The 17,657-nt window shown below is 44.9% G+C and overlaps 1 protein-coding gene across 1 annotated transcript; it reads left to right on the forward strand.

Moving 5' to 3' along the window:
- The first annotated feature begins 4,247 nt into the window (after window positions 1-4,247).
- Window positions 4,248-17,321, forward strand: arhgef5 (Rho guanine nucleotide exchange factor (GEF) 5). Its single transcript, XM_080737761.1, has 14 exons — window positions 4,248-4,497; window positions 5,335-5,380; window positions 5,690-5,730; window positions 7,762-8,168; window positions 9,654-9,814; window positions 10,419-10,571; window positions 11,905-12,034; window positions 12,159-12,233; window positions 12,792-12,881; window positions 13,402-13,544; window positions 14,073-14,216; window positions 14,498-14,568; window positions 15,502-15,606; window positions 16,707-17,321. The coding sequence occupies exons 1-14, from the start codon at window positions 4,260-4,262 to the stop codon at window positions 16,847-16,849; spliced, it is 1,947 nt and encodes a 648-aa protein (XP_080593887.1). The 5' UTR covers window positions 4,248-4,259; the 3' UTR covers window positions 16,850-17,321.
- The last annotated feature ends 336 nt before the right edge of the window (window positions 17,322-17,657 follow it).

Below are 17,657 nucleotides of genomic sequence, written 5' to 3' on the forward strand. Positions count from 1 at the left end.
TTAAGATGCCTTAAGTATGTGTCATGAGCTCAGGCTCTCTGCGTTTGGTATGCAGTCCGACCAATAACTATGTAATGCAATCTTATAGATCGCTGTATTTAAAAATGTCTGTCTCTTCCAATGTGGATACATGTTTGCTCTGTCTGCGAACTTGTGGTTCTGTGAACTCCAGCAGGGGACAAGCCACAATTACTGTACAAAGGGACACACACAGTGTGTGTTCACAAAAAGATTTCCAATGTTAAAGAAACAGGATGTTTATAATACTACAAAACATCCTTTACTATATATCCCATATGTGAATACACACAGCTCTATTTTGGAGCTTGAATACGCAGACTTTCCGGTCGTAGCAGTCAAGTCAGTTCTTTGAAAGTTTTAAGATGTAGAATTCTTTGGAGAAGCACAGGCAATCAGATAAGCCCACTGCATTATGAGAGGGCCAAAAAGGCTAAGCTAAATTAACCCAAATTAAAACCTCTTGGTTAGGTTTTCCAGCTCCCTTTCAGTCAATGATTTGTTAGTAATAATCCCAGTGATTTCCTGAGAATGGGTGCCTGGTGACACATGGTCTGTGACTCAGCCCCAGACCATGTGCTCCTAGTGAGCGTGAGTACCGGGGTCCACATCTGACCCCCGTCTTTCTCACATCTCTCCTTTCTCTGCCCCTGGTTTCCTGGCTCTCTACACTGACCTAAAATAAAGCATAAAAATACCAAAAAACGATTAAATTCTATATCATTATACTGTTTCTATATTGACCACTCTGAATCTGTCTTTTTCAGCTTCTCATAAATAATGACACAATGGGCACCAAAAAGCCCAGTTGGACTCTGTTCGACACGCTATCCGCTCACATCTCCAGCGACCGCAGCCACCGGACTGGACGCAAATCCCGGGATCCCAGCCCTAGACCATCAGCCACTGCCCCCACGGAGCGAGACAGGACCCGAGAGGAAGAATGGAGGGAAAGAGAAATGGAGAGGCTAAAGCAAGACAAGGCAAGAAGCAAAAGGAAAGACACTGACCCTCGAGAGAGGTACCCCTCGAGAGAGAGGTCTCCCGCACCCAGAGTAAGACAGGGGGAGAGAGACCGGAGAGACAAAGACGGGAGGCAAGTGGCCGAGACGCGGCCCAACGGGAGGCCTGTTTCGCACTTTGAGACAAGGGTTATCGACAGAGAGACGGAGAGAGCACGGAACAAAGGTGACACCTTTCCCCGAATGAGAAAGGATGATGACCAGAGGGACAGAAGGAGAGACCAGTTTGGCGAGAAAGACGCAGCCAGAGATGACCGCGGGCTGATGGAACGGCAACAAAGAACAGCCAGAAGAGATAGGCAGGTAGATGGAGAGAGGTACAAGGACAGAGACGGGGATAAGAACATTGGCAGACCCATAGAAGACAGGACAGTGAGGCAGAGGGACAGACCGAGGGAAACTGATCCTGGCTCCCGGGAAAGGAGGAGAGAGAGAGACCCGGAGGTCAACAACAGAAAAGAGAAGGACATGGTTAGAGAGAGGGATAGACTGAAACCCAACATGGGAGAGAGGCAGGGCCCTCATGGGGCCTCGCCACGCAGAAGACCAGAGAGGGAGCTCTACTCGGACCAAGAGGGAAGGGCAGAGGGGAGAGAAGGAAAGAGGGGCACCAGGAGTGAAGGAGACAGCGATGAGGAGATGAGCAAGAAGACGCAGAAGGAGAGGGCAGAGAGGAACGAGTGGAGGCCGAGGCACAGCAGGAGCGAGGGTGAGGACAGGGGGAGAGAGGCGAGGGAGAGAGACAGAGACGGACAGCGGTACAGGGAGAAAGATAGACAGAGAGACACAGGGAGATACATGAGGCAGGAGGAGGGTAGGGATAGGGACGGGAGAAAAGAGAGGGAGAGAGAGAGACGGCGGGATGGCGAGCGGGAGCCAAAGGGGGCTAGGAACGACGACAGGCAGAGGGAGAGAGAGCGGTACAGAGACGGGGAGGGGGAGGAGAGGAAGAGGCACAACGAGAGGAGTGAGAGAGAGGCAAGTCCTAGGAGGGTCAGGGCAGCGGGTAGGGGTAGCCCGCCACGAGCCCAGAGCAGTGGGGAGTGGAGCAGCGATGTGGACAGCGACAGGCAGCGGCAGAGGGTAAGAGAGGAGGACAGGGAGTCCGGGAGGGAGAGAGTGGCAGAGAGCGAGAGAGAAGCAAAGGGAAAGGGGGGCAGTGCCAGTGTGGGGAGAGGGTTGGGAGGAGGAACAGAGAGAGGCCAAGAGCAGCGACAGAGAGGTGAGAGACCTGACAGGGAACGAGGGGAAGAGAGGACAGGGCAGAGGAAGATGTGGCTGGAGCCAGGGAGAGGAAAGTACAGTCAAGGCTCCTCCTTAGAAGACGAAGTAGGAGAGGAGAGAACACGGCCAGGCACAGGGAGGGGAAGGGAGGGGCACAGAGAGAAAGAGGAACTAGATGAGAGGTACTCTGACCCCAGAGCGGCCAGAGTCACACACTCAGAGCAGCGAGGGAGGGAGAGGGAGGAAGAGGAGGGTGTGAGCGTAGACAGAGAGGAGGTGAGAGAGGCCTGGGCAAGGAAAGATAGAGGACGAGGACTGGGGGACGAGGGGGGGAGTTGCAACAGTAGTGAATTTTCAGGTAGTGAAAGAGGAAGTGGGACCGACGGGGAGAGGGATAAAATGCTGTCGGGGGAGGACAGTTTTGTCACTGCCTCCAGCGGTGGGGATGAGGAGGACGAACGCTTGTACAGGGACTCCAGGGAGTCCTGGGAAGTTGGCCACAGTGACTGTAAGGGGCATCGGGGGGAGAGGGAAGTCCAGGAGGGATGGAGAGAGGGGAGTGAGGATGGGGTCCAAGGAAAGGGAGACAGTAGAGAATGGAAAAAACCCGCCTTTGTCTTTTGTGTCATCGGGCAAACCCTCCCTCGCTCCGATAGGCCCAGTAAGTCACCCGACTTGTCCGCGGACACCAGGCAGTCAAATTCAGGAAGTAGTGTGTGTGGTGACAACATTACGCACCAACGCCACAGTGACTCCCCTCCCATTCCGAGCAGAATTGACCAATGTCTCAACATCAACGCAGACCAACACTCTGAGGCTGAGAGAGAGGCAGACAATCTGAACGAGGCAAGAGCTTACACGGCCGATACGTCCAGAGAGATCAGGTACACGGAGCCAAATGAATCGGAGACCGGTGGAGGAGCCACAGGCAAGGTGGAGCACCCGTATGCCGAGATCGGTCCAATAAGGAAAAACTCAGAGACTGAAAAGCTCCTTGCTGCGTGGAGAGAGAGAGAGGCATTGCTTAAGGAACAGGCAGAAAAAGAGAGGGAACGTCTGGCAACCGCCATCAATCCCTACGACGAGGTTGGCTACCAGGGGGATTCTGCTCCCGTTTTGGCTCCCTCCGATGAAAACGGCCCCGTAGACACGTGCCCAGAAGAGAAGGAGGTGGCCATCCGCATCCGCATGAGCGGAGCATGGAGCATGGCAGAGGAGGCCAAGCGTCACTCCCAGGCCCCACACCTCAAGTGGGCCAAAAACGTTGTGTTCGAGATCCTGGGCTCCTCTGAGGAGCACGCCATCGCTGATGACCCCCAGCCAGGGTCACGGGAAGGTCAGGAGGTCCATCAGCCTGACAAAATGCCAGAGAGTGAGCAGCCGCAAGAAGAGCAGGAGGAGGAGGAGGAAGAGGAGATGGTTGCAGAAGGGGCCGGAGAGATGCCTGTCTACGCCACGGTGCAGAAGCAGAAAGCAGACAATCAGAACTCTGAGTTCTCAGAGGGTGAGGGCGAGGCAGAGCTACTGGAGATGGAGGAGCTGAGAGGTACGGGGCAGAGGCAAACAGACATGCATGCTGACCAGGTCATAGACATGCATGGTGACACAGCCGCAAACACTCACACTGACACACTGTTAGACACAGAGCCGTCTAGTAGGCAAATGCAGGTTGAGGGGGAAGCAGTAGGAGAGACGCAGGATAGGATGGGCTACGGGGGGAAGGCAGAGGAGATCAGGGAAGAGTTGGGGGAAAGGAAACAGGGAGCGGAGGGGGCTGAGGAGGAAAAGAGAAGAGCAAGAGAGGTGGAGATGTATCTCTCGGTGAGCAACACTCTGTACAAACCTAGCAGCTGCCCCAGTCTCAGTGAGATGGAGCTTCCTGAATCGGGCATAACAGTCAGAGGTCAGGGGGGAGTGGAGGAAAGAATGGGGGAAACTGAGGAAGAGGATGAGGAAGAGGAGGTATTTGAGAGAGTTGCCGGTGAGGAGGTGAGAATGAGGACCCAGGGAGAGGGGGAGGTGAAAGGGGAGAGTGAAGAGGTTGCGACAGAGAAGAAGGCAGTGCTGGTGAAGAGTAGCTTCAGTTTCCGAGACTTGGGCCCCGAGGCGCGTATACGGAGGAGGGGGATCCGCAAAACCACAGAGAGACGAAGAGAAGAGTCCTTAAAGGAGGCTGACGAAGAGGAAGGCCTTGCAGGGGATCGCAGAACCCGAATATTCACCACACCACCAGGTAAAGCAAGGAGCAAAAATTGGTGGACAGAATCAGGCGGTTGGCTCCTCAAAACTGGTCCACTAATCCGATTTTAATTTTACCAAATCAACTCACAGCTTTGATAATCAAAGCCACTAATCATTTGTATCAAATAATTTCCAATCACCTAACTGGATCAACAATAACAAATAGGTTGCCACAGAGAGGAAATGACAGATTTGATCTCCTGTGCAGAATGTGCACTCTACTCTAAAGAACAAAACTTTACCCCCCAAAACGCTACTCTTAATTTATAAAGATTATTCTTCATTTACTGTATGTGGCCTCCTATAGTATCTATCCTTTTCATATGTGGCTTTATGAAACAAGATGTGTAGTGACTCGTGTCCTGTCTTGCAGCCTATGTTTCCTGATGGTAAAGGGGGCATTTCATCATACTCATATTTACTGTTTTCAACTTTTCTTGGAAGTGGGAGTGTGCTTCACGTCAGCCAGTCAGCAGTGTGTCTGTGACGGGTAGGGGATGGTGGGTGGAGATCAGATAGAGGGAAAATCACTCTTACCTGAGTATAACAGGTCTCTCACATCCTGTCTGGCAGCCAGAACACATTAACACAGACATTGACAGACATACGCTTGATCCCTAAACGCTTATCTGACACTATTCTTTTTTCTTTCTATTTGCTTATTTGTTTACTAATTGTTATTTATTTGACATAATTATTAACACGTTTTATTTATTTGTTTATTTATTTATGTATTTATTCCATCCCATCCATCTACTTGTTACATTTGACCAAACCATGCTGCTGTGTGAAGAATGGAAGACAGATTACAGATATTTTGTTCTTGCAGAGGGGGAGGATTGTAGAAGTGACAGCTGGGGAGAGGTGGACCTGAGGTGAGTGAGTCCAGTAAACGTTTATGATGCCTTAAGATTTGTAAATAATCCATTGAAAAAGGAAGTTACCTTGAATGCTGTGACCGCTGGGTCTTGCTTATTCTGTTTTTGTTTTTTTATTTGGGAGTGTGCTGTGGCTTTCTCAAAGAACAAGATTGTGGGAGGTGTTTTTGGCCCACAGTGTTTGAGAAACACTGTTGTACAAAAATGTAATTTAAGTATATTGAGTGTTTACACTGTAGGTTGAGTACTCACACTTGTATCAGCTATTCTCAGCATCTGTGTCTTTGTCAATCTTCACCACTGCAGGAATGTTTTGGATAGAAGGAAAAGAAACTCCAAGTTTTTCAGTGAGTATCTCTTCATTACTTCCACTGTAACATAAACCGAATCATACTGCTTGCCACCAGGGATAATAACAGTGTAATGTACATATTCTTGTAAATATTACAATGCTAATGCATCAGAGAGTTTCAACTAAATACGGATACATGCACAAGATGAAAACACAAAAAGTGGAATCGCACAAGCCTGTGCTCAGTGTCATCCCTGAACTCAAGACACTGATTGGCTCTTCCACATTTTGGTTTCTTGGGGTCAGACCGGTCTGCAGAAGACGCACGGTAATGTGAATTCACGTGACCTGGATGGTTTACCAGGCTACAGGTCGATAACGTACTGTGACATTTCATACCATTACAGTATGGGGCGATTGGGAATTGTAAGGTTCTCGGTTCAATCTCCACCTCCCCCTGTGTTGGTAGGACCCTTGAACAAAACTTCTGCTGATGAGCATGGTTGGTGACTTGCATTGGTGTCCTCTGATGTCGGTGTGTGAATGTAATGCACATTGTAAAGTGCTTTGGATAAAGACGCTATAAATGCACCATTTACCATTACATTCCTATTGACCACTGAGCTGTTCCCACGGGCAGCAAGTGGATATTGGTGCCATTGCATATGGGCAGCCAGTAGATATTGGTGCCATTGCATATGGGCAGCCAGTATTTCTTGTTATCTTTAATATTAGATTGTCTAATATTAGATTGTCTATGTGTGCATCTTTGTGGCATAGAGGTAGAACACATAGAGTCCTGGGTTTGGTTCCTGACAGCACTGGTTGCTGCAATGAAAAGTAGTGGTTAGCAACCCTGTCTGTTTCAGGGGAGTCGTGTGGTTGTCTGCATCCTACCCAGGCCAACAGTGGAGGATTGACAGGGACCGCAGCACACATGGGGAATTGGCAATTACTAAATGACCACTTCCATATGTGCGTCTGAGGATTCCCATCCAGCATGGGGACTCAGGAAATGACCTTTCTGTCACTCGGGCTGCAATACTTACTACTACTACTCTAGTAGTCACTAGATAATCTAGAGTTGCCACTCTAGATTATCAGATTATTTTATGCTGATTATAAAAGGTTTTTAGGGGCATGTACGTATACAGTATGACGTTCAAATGTCAGCATGGGCTTCATGCATGACTTTCAATTTCATTGATTTGAGTCATAACTTGACATTTCACATTAAGTTAACCCAAACATTTGTGGTCTTAGGTTTACGTATTGCATCTGTGGTGGATCATGTAATTTGAGGATAATCCCTTAAAAAACCCATAGAAAATGTATGACTGGTCAAGATAATGGCCTGGAACAGTGACGTGTTTACACTTCTAATCTGACTCTCTGGTTTTGACTTGGTGTGGTTGGGGATTAATGGCGTGATAAGAGATCATTTCCCTTGCATCACTGGGTGAGATTCATCTGCGTGCGGCCAATGGCTCACTAGTTGTTTACGTGATACTTTGGCTGTTGAAGGGAGACACAGGCAGGAAACGGCTCCTTCTACTAACTTGTATTTTTAAAACGACCTAAAATGGCAGCAGCTTTCTGGCCCAATGAGTCACTGGCATATTGCGTGAAATGGGATAGACCCCTTGTGCGTGTGCGTATGTCTGTGCTCATGAGTCGAGCCTGTGTGTGTGTTTGTATTAATGTGTGTGTGTGTGTGTGTGTGTGTGCGCACAAGCAACTATATTAATACGTGAGTCTGAGATTTGTTAGCCTGTGCTGTGTGTGTGTGTGTGTACATATCCGCTTCAGGGCTTCAGACAAGTTTCTGCAGGTTTATTCATATCTTTTAACTGGCGGGGGAAAAAAACAGCTGCTGCTGAAGACCTTGCATTCCGACAAGTACGTGTAAAGGGAATGTGAAACACAAACATAACCCTCTCGACTCAATCTCTTACCGTCTCTCTCCCTCCATTTACTCCCACTCCTCTTTCTCTTCCTTCCTTCCTTCCTTCCTTCCTTCCTTCCTTCCTTCCTTCCTTGTTTCTTTCCTCCCTTCCTTGTTTCCTTCCCTACCTCCTCCTCCCAGATGCTGCCCAGCTCTACCAGCAGTACAGCGAGACGGCGCAGAACAATGAGATCCTGCGGCAGGCTCGCTCCGACACCATCCCCGTCCCCGTCCCGTCCTCGTCTCCGCCATCGTCTCCGACCTCATCGTCCCCGACCTCTTCGTCCCCGACCTCTTCGCCCCCTCCCGCCCGCAGGCCCCTGCCTCCCTTGCCCCCCGTCCCGCACCCGCACTCCCTCTCCCACTCAGGCTCCATCACCAGCATCAAGAGTCTGCCGCTCCCGGAGCCGCCGGCGTCGCACGGGCGCAGGTCGTCCTCGCCCCGCCTCTCCATCGCCAACACCCAGACCCTGTGGCAGGACCTGCCCGGGGTCAGGAACAGCACCGAGCTGGGCGAGTTCTCAGAGGACCAGAGGCGACTGCAGGAGGTAACTAACCTCCAGAGACACTTAGGAGAAGTGCGAGTTTAGAATGAACTTCTACATTTCCTAAAGAGTGAAGTTTGAGTTATACTTATTGCAGCTGTGCATCAGTGTAGATCGGCTATTTTCAAAGTATAAATCAAGCCAAGATTTTAAAGTATAAATTAAGCCTAAAAGGTACATGGTGCCCAGTAATTTTTGCTTTGGTCCTAGAAATGTCATGTTTGAGGGGAAATAGCCAGATTATTTGGTATTTTATTGCCACTAAAGGTACTAATAATTAGTGATATTCACTAATAATACATTTGACGCTGAATTAAATCTGTTTAAAATGTATGCAGTAGGGCCACCCAAGTGATTGTGTAAATTCCATTTTTTATTGGCTCAAAGAATAATCTTCTGCAGTTAGGAAATGTTTGACTGTTGTTACCCACATCACTGAGACTGATAATTGCATTGTATTTTAATCATCATGACCGAAGGTGACGCACCATTCACCAGAAATGACTCCTGTGACATTTCCTAACAAAAGTGAAATTCCTGGAAAAGCCATCAAGAAGTGCCTGAAGGCATAGCTGGTTTTCTGTAGGTCTTGGTGTGGAAATCCAGTCTGTTAGCTGGATCGCTTCCAGAGTTTGTAAAGTCCCAAGCTTTTGGTTCACATCAAACTATATCGAGTCATCACTTAGTCAAATCCGGAGCTTTAAGGGAAGTAATTAGTCATCATCGTTCACTTCTCAATGATATGTTGTTGCTTTGTGATCTGTTTCTCATTTGTTATTTGTTTCGTTTTCTTGTACGATTGGATTCCAGAGAAGGAGAGGTCCTTTCTGCTTCGTTATTTTAGGAATGTAGCTGACACTCCTGTTACTCATACAATAAGTGCAAGCATTAGCATAGAATGAGGTTGGATTACCAGTTCAACATTACAATTGGCCAGCAGTAAATTGTACAGGGGTCAGATCCATAGTGTAATATAAGCATAATATAAGCATACTGTCATTTTACAATAAGAAATCCTGACTATAATTATGCAAAGAGGGTATGCGCATACAGAACGTGTGTGGCAAATCGAGTGGCAAAGTGAGTTAAAGTCGCTTAATGCAATCAGATAGGACTTTTCTGTTTGGATGTATGGGCTGTCACGGCCAGAAAGTACTGTTTTGCCACTCAGTAGGCATTCCTGCCCATACCCTCTATAGGGGAATATCTGTGATACATGTAAAAACAGCAGGCAAGTGTTCAGCCCAAATGTGACTATATACCCTAACAACAAGATCAGAATGGCAAGGTCTAAATCTTTTACAAATGTATGCTGCATCAAGCCTACAATTATTTTCCCCTACATTTCAGCAGTCCTAACCTTTTCCAGATAAATATTCGGTTACTTCTTTCTCCATAATACGAATGATATATTTATCTTAAAAGCTTGTTTAATGTTATTTTATCTATTCTTTTCCATCCTTCCCCTGTGTCCTTCCTTCCTGTCAGGTGAGATTTGAGGTGGTGACATCAGAGGCGTCCTACTGCAGGAGTCTGGACATTGTGGTGGACAACTTTGTCAAGTCCAAACAGCTGGGGGCGCTGTTGACCACTCAGGACAGGAACTGGCTCTTCTCTCGTCTGGCTGACGTCCGTGCCATCAGCCACAGGTCTGACTAATGATGATTATGATTAATGTGAATGTCTTGTCAACATACTTCTACTATCTATCAGATGATAGATACTGTAAGAACATTTTCCACTGTGATATATCTATAGCATTTTATGTAGTCCACTGGTACTCTATATCTTATAACTGCTCATTTTATAACTCTACTGGTATATGGGGTCTGAGGACCCCTAGGAGTTCTTGATGGGGTACCAGGACCAGGGTCCCAAGCTAGATTATTTGTGGCTGTAATGAACCAAATGGTCAATTACCAGTTTGTAACTATGAGAGGTTTACAGTGCAGATTGGGGTAAAAAAAAAAAAGACATCAAATGGGGGACCCCCATTTGTATTCTAATGCATATCAAGCTGGGGTCCTTTAAATTAAAAAGGTTGATATTCTTTGAGATTGTACGATACGATTACTGGTACAGCTATGTCTTTGCTAAAACTAAACTAAACTACAATATGTGCTTGTTTGACAAATTCAAATGTACTACCTTACCTTTGGCCTCACCAGGATAGTTTCTGCATGAGTGTCTCATGCATATGGATATATAGTTGGACAGTGGTTTGACACGCTTCTTCTGTCCCTTTCTTTTCAGTTTCCTGTCAAAGCTAGAGGAGAGGGTGGAGGAGGACACCATGCACTTTTCTGTGTGTGACATCATCGCTCGCCACTGTAAGCGTTTCAGAACGGTTTATGTTCCCTACCTCACCAACCAGTCATATCAGGACGCCACCTACCAGAGACTCATGTGAGTCAACTTTGTATTTATCTTACTTTACTGATAGGCAGTAGGACATTTTATTATCTTCCTTTACTGACAGGCTCTGACGGACTCTTGCGGAAGATGCAGTAGCATCGAAACGTCAGTCATATTCTTTTGTACCTAAATAAAAGAGGCTTTAATTGTCCAAGCTGCTCCAGTGTCTAAAAATGCTGTTGTCCTGCTCCTGTGACCCACTGGGCTTGCCTTCGTTTGGCCGAGATGCAGCAGTAGACTCCCTTTCTAGGCAGGAGGACATTTTATTTATCTTCCTTTACTGAAAGGAAGTGGGACATTTTATTTATCTTCCTTTACTGAAAGGAAGTGGGACATTTTATTTAACTTCATTTACTGAAAGCCAGTAGGACATTTCATTTATCTTACTTTACTGATAGGCAGTAGGACATTTTATTATCTTCCTTTACTGACAGGCTCTGACGGACTCTTGCGGAAGATGCAGTAGCATCGAAACGTCAGTCATATTCTTTTGTACCTAAATAAAAGATGCTTTAATTGTCCAAGCTGCTCCAGTGTCTAAAAATGCTGTTGTCCTGCTCCTGTGACCCACTGGGCTTGCCTTCGTTTGGCCGAGATGCAGCAGTAGACTCCCTTTCTAGGCAGGAGGACATTTTATTTATCTTCCTTTACTGAAAGGAAGTGGGACATTTTATTTATCTTCCTTTACTGAAAGGAAGTGGGACATTTTATTTAACTTCATTTACTGAAAGCCAGTAGGACATTTCATTTATCTTCCTTTACTGAAATGCAGTAGGACATTTTATTTATCTTCCTTTTGGTGTGTAGGACATTTTATTTGTCAGGCAGTGGGACATTTTGTTTGTCAGGCAGTAGGACATTGCACTGTGCCATGTTGTGAGCTTGTTGATCTGCTGTTTTTGTTGTGCAATACCCACATGCAAATAAGAATAAATCAGGCTTTGATTGCAATGTGTTGACACATCCAAATACTGAGTCAGTTGAGGATGTGCAGTACATTTCATTTAAGGGAGCTACAGTGTGCAGACCTTCTTTCATGTCTTCTGTTGGTCCAGCAGAGCACTTGCCTTAAACATTATTTGGATATGCTTGGCTACTCTGTATGCATTATTAGAAAGCATAGAGTAGACATAGAAGGAAACTTTCTGGTTGTATTTCATCCAGGATTATTATGTATTTACTGTACTGTACAGGATATCCAACAATTTCAGCTGAAAAACATTTTACTGTTTAGAGCAATCCTAGTACATACTTGTTTGTATACCATTGCAAATGTTTTCCCATCTCTCTCATACTCACTTATTATCACTTATTTTTGCCTCAGGAATGAGAATTCAAGGTTCAAGCTGGTCGTGGAGAAGTTGGAGAGGAGTCCTGTTTGTCAGAGACTTCCTCTGCGCTCCTTCCTTATCCTCCCCTTCCAGAGGATTACACGCATTAAACTACTGGTCCAGGTGTGTGTGTGTGTGTTTGTATTGTTGTATTATTATACTTGTAATGATGACCCCCAGAACCTTCTAGTGTGCCGTCTTCCTTGTTTTCATTTGTCTTACTTCCACTTTGTTTCTTTCTGTCCAGAACATCGTGAAGAGAACAGCACCTGGTACTGAGGAGGTGGTGCAGGCCATCAAAGCCTTGAGGATGTTGGAGAAGGTATACTGTTTGACCAACTCCTTCTCACTTCTTCCATGTAGTTTCACATCACTTCTAGGGCTGTCACAATTATTACATAATCGTCTAATCGTGATTATTTGACATAATCGTGATTATTTTTCATAATCGTCATAATCGTTTCCATGTTGAAAAATGTTCATATATTTTTAAGAAAGTCAAAAATAGTGGAAATAGCAGATCTACAAGCTCACAACGCGTCGCATCGCGAAGCGTTGTGAGCTTGTAGATCGGCTATTTCCACTATCAAAGTTATTTTTTAAGTAGTAAGTTGTCAAATATGTCAGTAATTTCTTCGTATATTTAGGTTATGTGTCATATCTACCATGTACAACTTCAAAGCCTAAAAGCCAAACAGAAATGTAATTATCAAAGACAAAAACACAATTAAATCGTTAATCGCCAATTATTTGAGTGACAATTAATCGTCATGTAAAATGTCATATCGTGACAGCCCTAATCACTTCCCCAAAACTTTATCTCACATTTCTTCCCTTCCTTCTCCATTTCTCTTCCTGTCGTTCCCTCCCCGTTCCTCAGCTGATTCAGGAGAGCAATGACAGCATCACCCAGATGAAGAGTATAGAGTCCCTGGTCTCCCTCAGTGCCAAGGTTGATTTTGAATGCCGGGTAAGTAAGCACTCAATGTCCCATAATCCGGAGCGAATTTCGGAGCGTGTAAATAAAATAAATGGACCTCACGTTTGCACACTTCCGCCCGGTTCGTATTTATTTTCGGACCAGGGTTGATTTTTTTCTGATTTTCGCAACTGTTACCCCTGGATCCCGTGCTCTCTCTCTCTCTCTCTCCCCTCTCCCTCCTTGGCCTGAAAAACATTTTTGTGGATTTCGGATTTCCAAAACCACAACGAAAAACGCAGTGTGCAACCACCTTAACTTACTTATTTAGCATGTCTACCTAGCTTACTTTACTATGTGGTCACAGTTGCAATTGACTAATGACTAGCATTGAATTGCCCCTGTCAGCTAAATATCTAAGTGTGTGTGTGTGTGTGTGTGTGTGTGTGTGTGTGTGTGTGTGTGTGTGTGTGTGTGTGTGTGTGTGTGTGTGTGTGTGTGTGTGTGTGTGTGTGTGTGTGTGTGTGTGTGTGTGTGTGTGTGTGTGTGTGTGTGTGTGTGTGTGTTCCAGACTCTCCCCCTGGTGAGTCAGTCTCGGAGGATGGTGAGAGAGGGTCCAGTGACAGAGTTAATGGACTTCTCCCTAAAGGAGACAGAGAGAACCGTCTACTTGCACCTTTTCAATGACTACCTGCTGCTCTCGCTGCACAAAGAGTGAGTCTCTGCACACTGCTCATTTGAATACAATTGAAAGCAAATATATTTTATGTTAGGCACTGCTTGCTATTTCTTAATGAATGTTCCTCTGCCTTCCTCTTTGTTATCTTAAATAAAACGCACTTCTTTTATCCTCCGTTATTCTCCATCTCTTACTGAAGTTATTTCTTGCTCTTTTTGCTCTGTGCCCTCCTCTCTCTGAACATGCTCACTCTGTCATGAACTTACAAGCTCTGGGCCCATTATGTCAGGTTTGTAGTTGTTCTATCTCTTGTTTACAATCGCCAACACTGCAAGAACCTTGCAATACTGCCAAATATACTGTACATAATTTTACAATAAATCCTGAATATAGCCTGTCCAAACCCTTACCCCACCAGAGCAGTTTGGAATCTATCTCTTCCTTTCAGCTTTCCTTTGTTCATGTCTTAATGAATAAATCCAGCATAAAAGGGCATCCCTTGTAAAGTAAAAAAGCACTTTCTAGATATATTCGATTTGACTTTATCTCCTTTTTGCTTCCAGAGGGGGCAGGTTCACGGTGATAGACCACTCTCCGGTATCAGACCTGCGTGCTGAGAACTGTCGCATCAAACTCCACTCCCTACAGAAGAATGTGTTCCGTCTCCATCTCTCAAACAAAGCCCTGCTGCTCAGGACCGACACACAGTAAGACAAAGAGACAGTGATGATGATTGACCTTTGACTTTGTGGTACTCATCTACGGTCCTGTGAACACAGACCCTTGCCAGTTTTATATTCTACTAGGCCTTCATTATTTACCACTACTTTCTGTACCAATGCCTCTAAAGTAACATATCAAATAAAAAGGATAAAACCATAATGGGGCCACAGAACTAGGGGTAGAGAACCATGATTCCAGAGGGTGTGTTCATCTCAGAAAATGTCCCAATACAGGATTTATGGACTTTGCCTCCTTTCTGTTTCAGGAGCGATAAGCTACGCTGGATATCGGCTGTGTCGCGGCCGCATCCCGAAATCGATTTTTCTGCTGCACAAGGTGAGAGCGCACATCCCACATTAAGCTTAATTTATTCTCTGTAGTATGGCGGTGTCGCCTGCTGAAAAAGGTCGATCTACAAACTTTCTGGTGTGTTGCCAACTTCAACCAGAGAAGAGTACCCATTTATCAGCTTCAGTTTTATATTGTTCCAATTTAAATGTATAATTTCTTTGTGTAGTCACTTCACATTTCTCTTGTTAATGCTGTATCCTGTATGATTTCCAATTTGGATGAAATTGGTATCCTGACCTGCAATGACTACTCATAATATAGAGCTATTATGAAGCTATTATACATTATGTACCTTTTAACTGGTCCATAGTGTTAGTGGAGTTCTCCCCAACGTTATGTTCGTCTACCTCTGCACCTCATTGGCAAAACCGGAAAACCCGCTCGACTGGTCCGAAAATAACAAAAACTGTTTCGCCCCTCACCAAACCAAAGGTATCAGTGGACAGTTGAAAGCTTACTCTACTTAGTGGATGCAGTCTGGGCCCCCCACCACACACTTAAAATACATTTATAGGGCGAAATGAAAAATATTCCACCGGATGGAGACTCAATTTCTTCATTTTTTTTTTTTTTTTTTTTTTTACTATTTGTCGTTGCCATCACAGCACCAACTCACTACTGCCGCGCAGGTCAGAGGACCGCATTAAAAGAGCATATAGTCTCATTGGGTGTTATTCAGCTCTGCAACGTTGGAATCACTGTTTCGCAAAAACAGTCTTCAACCAGGAAGAGTGTCTCCGGGTGTCAAAAGAAAATGTAAATAAGTATGGGCTGCAAAAAAAGATTTTAGATCTTTTAGATCTATTGCATGAATGTGCAGTGGAGAATGTGTCAGAGTAAAAATTGGATTGTAAAATATTGATCTGTTGATCTTTTACAACTGTGAGTCTGACCTGTTCTCTCTTCTTGTCCTCCCAGATTTCAAACAAATGCAATGTATCCGAGCCTTCGTTGCCCAGCAACCAGATGAGCTGTCCTTAGAGAAGGCTGACATCATACTGGTACACCAACAGAGCAGTGATGGTAAGACTCCGACTACATTTCCCACAATTCCCAGTTACTGTTGCCACTGCAGTACAATAGGGACTTGCAAACTGACCTAGTGTACCACTTTGCTGAAAGTTGAATTTGTACTGTATTATTATGTTCAAATCTAAATCCCGTAGCACCTGTTAATTAAGGCTGGGCAATATATTGAAACCCATTATCTGGGTTAGGCAATAGGCAGGCAGTGGACCTAAAGCTGAAAAAACATTAAAAACTGTATAATGCAATTGTTTTTACTAATATTGTATTCAACAACGTATCGAAGGTTTTCCTAATATCACCCAGCCTTACTGTAAACAGTCTTTAGGTCATGGAACTCTAATTAATTCATCTTCATTCAGGTATACTACATTGATTGCAATTAAACTCAAGTAAAACCAACTCCAGCAGTGCTTAAAGGGGAAGACCACCCATTTTCAATATTGAAATATGTCATTAATATACCTTAGAGGAGTTGTGTGGAAATATAAAAAAAAGTTCCCCCTCTTCTGTGTTGCCTAGAACTGGAGGATTGATGTTGGGGTTTGTATTGTAAAGTACAATGTGTGATGTCATCAAGTTGTAATTTACAATACAAACCCCAAAATCAATCCTCCAGTTCTAGGCAACACAGAAGGGGGGGAACTTGTTTTCTATTTCCACACAACTCCTCTAAGGTATATTAATGACATATTTCAATATTGAAAATGGGTGGTCTTCCCCTTTAATAATCAACTTTGCAAGAAGTGCACCATTTATGAAAGATGTCTTTCTCTCTTGCAAACTCACGAAAAGCTTGACTGGATTATTTTTTGAGATTCCTAAACTTCTATGCCTCTGGTACCACCAGTTCATAGATGATACAAAAATTCTTCTTAAAACAATCATATTTAAAACTGTCCTCTAGAGGGAGAGCTAACACTACATCTTGAGCTCCTGTATTTTGCTTTGAAGCAGCAATGACCAAGCGGCCACTGAAGTGTAGCGGCAACATATGAATCCCCTTAAAACTCATGGAAAGAAGTGCCTTTCTGTAAAAATGTCTCTGGTTCAAAAGCATCTTCTTAAACAACAATCTTTCTCTCTTGTTTCCCCAGGTTGGGTGGAGGGGACCAGGCTGTCTGACCGGCACCGTGGCTGGATGCCCGAGTCTCACCTGGAGACCATAACTAACTCTAGAGTTCAAGAGCGCAACCTCTCAGACGCTCTCAAGCTTATGACTGCCACGGCTGCTGTTTGAACATGGACAGACAGAGACATTAAAGCACCCCGGGCGCCGTCCTTCAATTTGGACGTATCGGACCTGAAACGGAGATCTCCGCTACGAGCTGGTGCAGTTCTGGACAGTGGATGGTGTAACGCCGGAAATGTGGATTCCCTTTCTCCCTGTGTTGGAAACGAGCACGAGTACTCTAAGGATGGATGTAGCAGTGTTTGGTCTTGCTGGGCAGAATCTGGCAGAAACCGTTGCTGAGGGACATCGTATGAGCTGCCTGAATTTTTGTTTTATTTTGGGCTTTGTGACTGTGACAATGACAATTTTATGGAGATAATATAAGTAGCCTAACATATCATGTGTCACTGGGCTGTTTTGAGAAAAGTGTTTTTAAGGGCAAATAGCTTTTTGTGAGAAATATCAGTTTTTGGAAAAAATGTTTTATTTTGTGTATATTGAATAGAACTTTAATATGAATTGGTGGATTAGGTGTTGAGAAGAACAGACAGCATGCAAACTATACAACTTCTTTAAACAGTAAGTGCAATTTCAAGATGTACAGATCATTACATAGTAATTATGCGTAGAAAGTGGACAGTGTTTAATGAAATTCACATGTATCAAATAAAAGCATGCGTTTGGACAGAGACACACGCATGATCTATTCTAAGTGATCCGTGAATGATTTATTTGAGGTAAATGAAATGTATATTGCATGAGTGAATCTCTGCAAGGCCAATGAAGACCACACAACTCTGGCATACAAGGTGCAATGGGAGATGAGAAACCAGCTTGTGACACAACTGTGGTACACAGACCAGTGCATGCATTT

This window comes from Nannobrachium achirus, assembly GCF_963921795.1.
Source record: "Nannobrachium achirus genome assembly, chromosome: 2".
Taxonomy (NCBI): domain Eukaryota; kingdom Metazoa; phylum Chordata; class Actinopteri; order Myctophiformes; family Myctophidae; genus Nannobrachium; species Nannobrachium achirus.

Bases quoted from the DNA above. Each gene is read 5' to 3' on its own strand.
- arhgef5 (XM_080737761.1), top strand. From the start codon at position 4,260: ATGAGGACCCAGGGAGAGGGGGAGGTGAAAGGGGAGAGTGAAGAGGTT. The intron at 9,815-10,418 runs GTCTGACTAATG...CTTTCTTTTCAG, and splicing joins GTCCGTGCCATCAGCCACAG to TTTCCTGTCAAAGCTAGAGG. The intron at 13,545-14,072 runs GTGAGTCTCTGC...TTTTGCTTCCAG, and splicing joins CTGCTCTCGCTGCACAAAGA to AGGGGGCAGGTTCACGGTGA.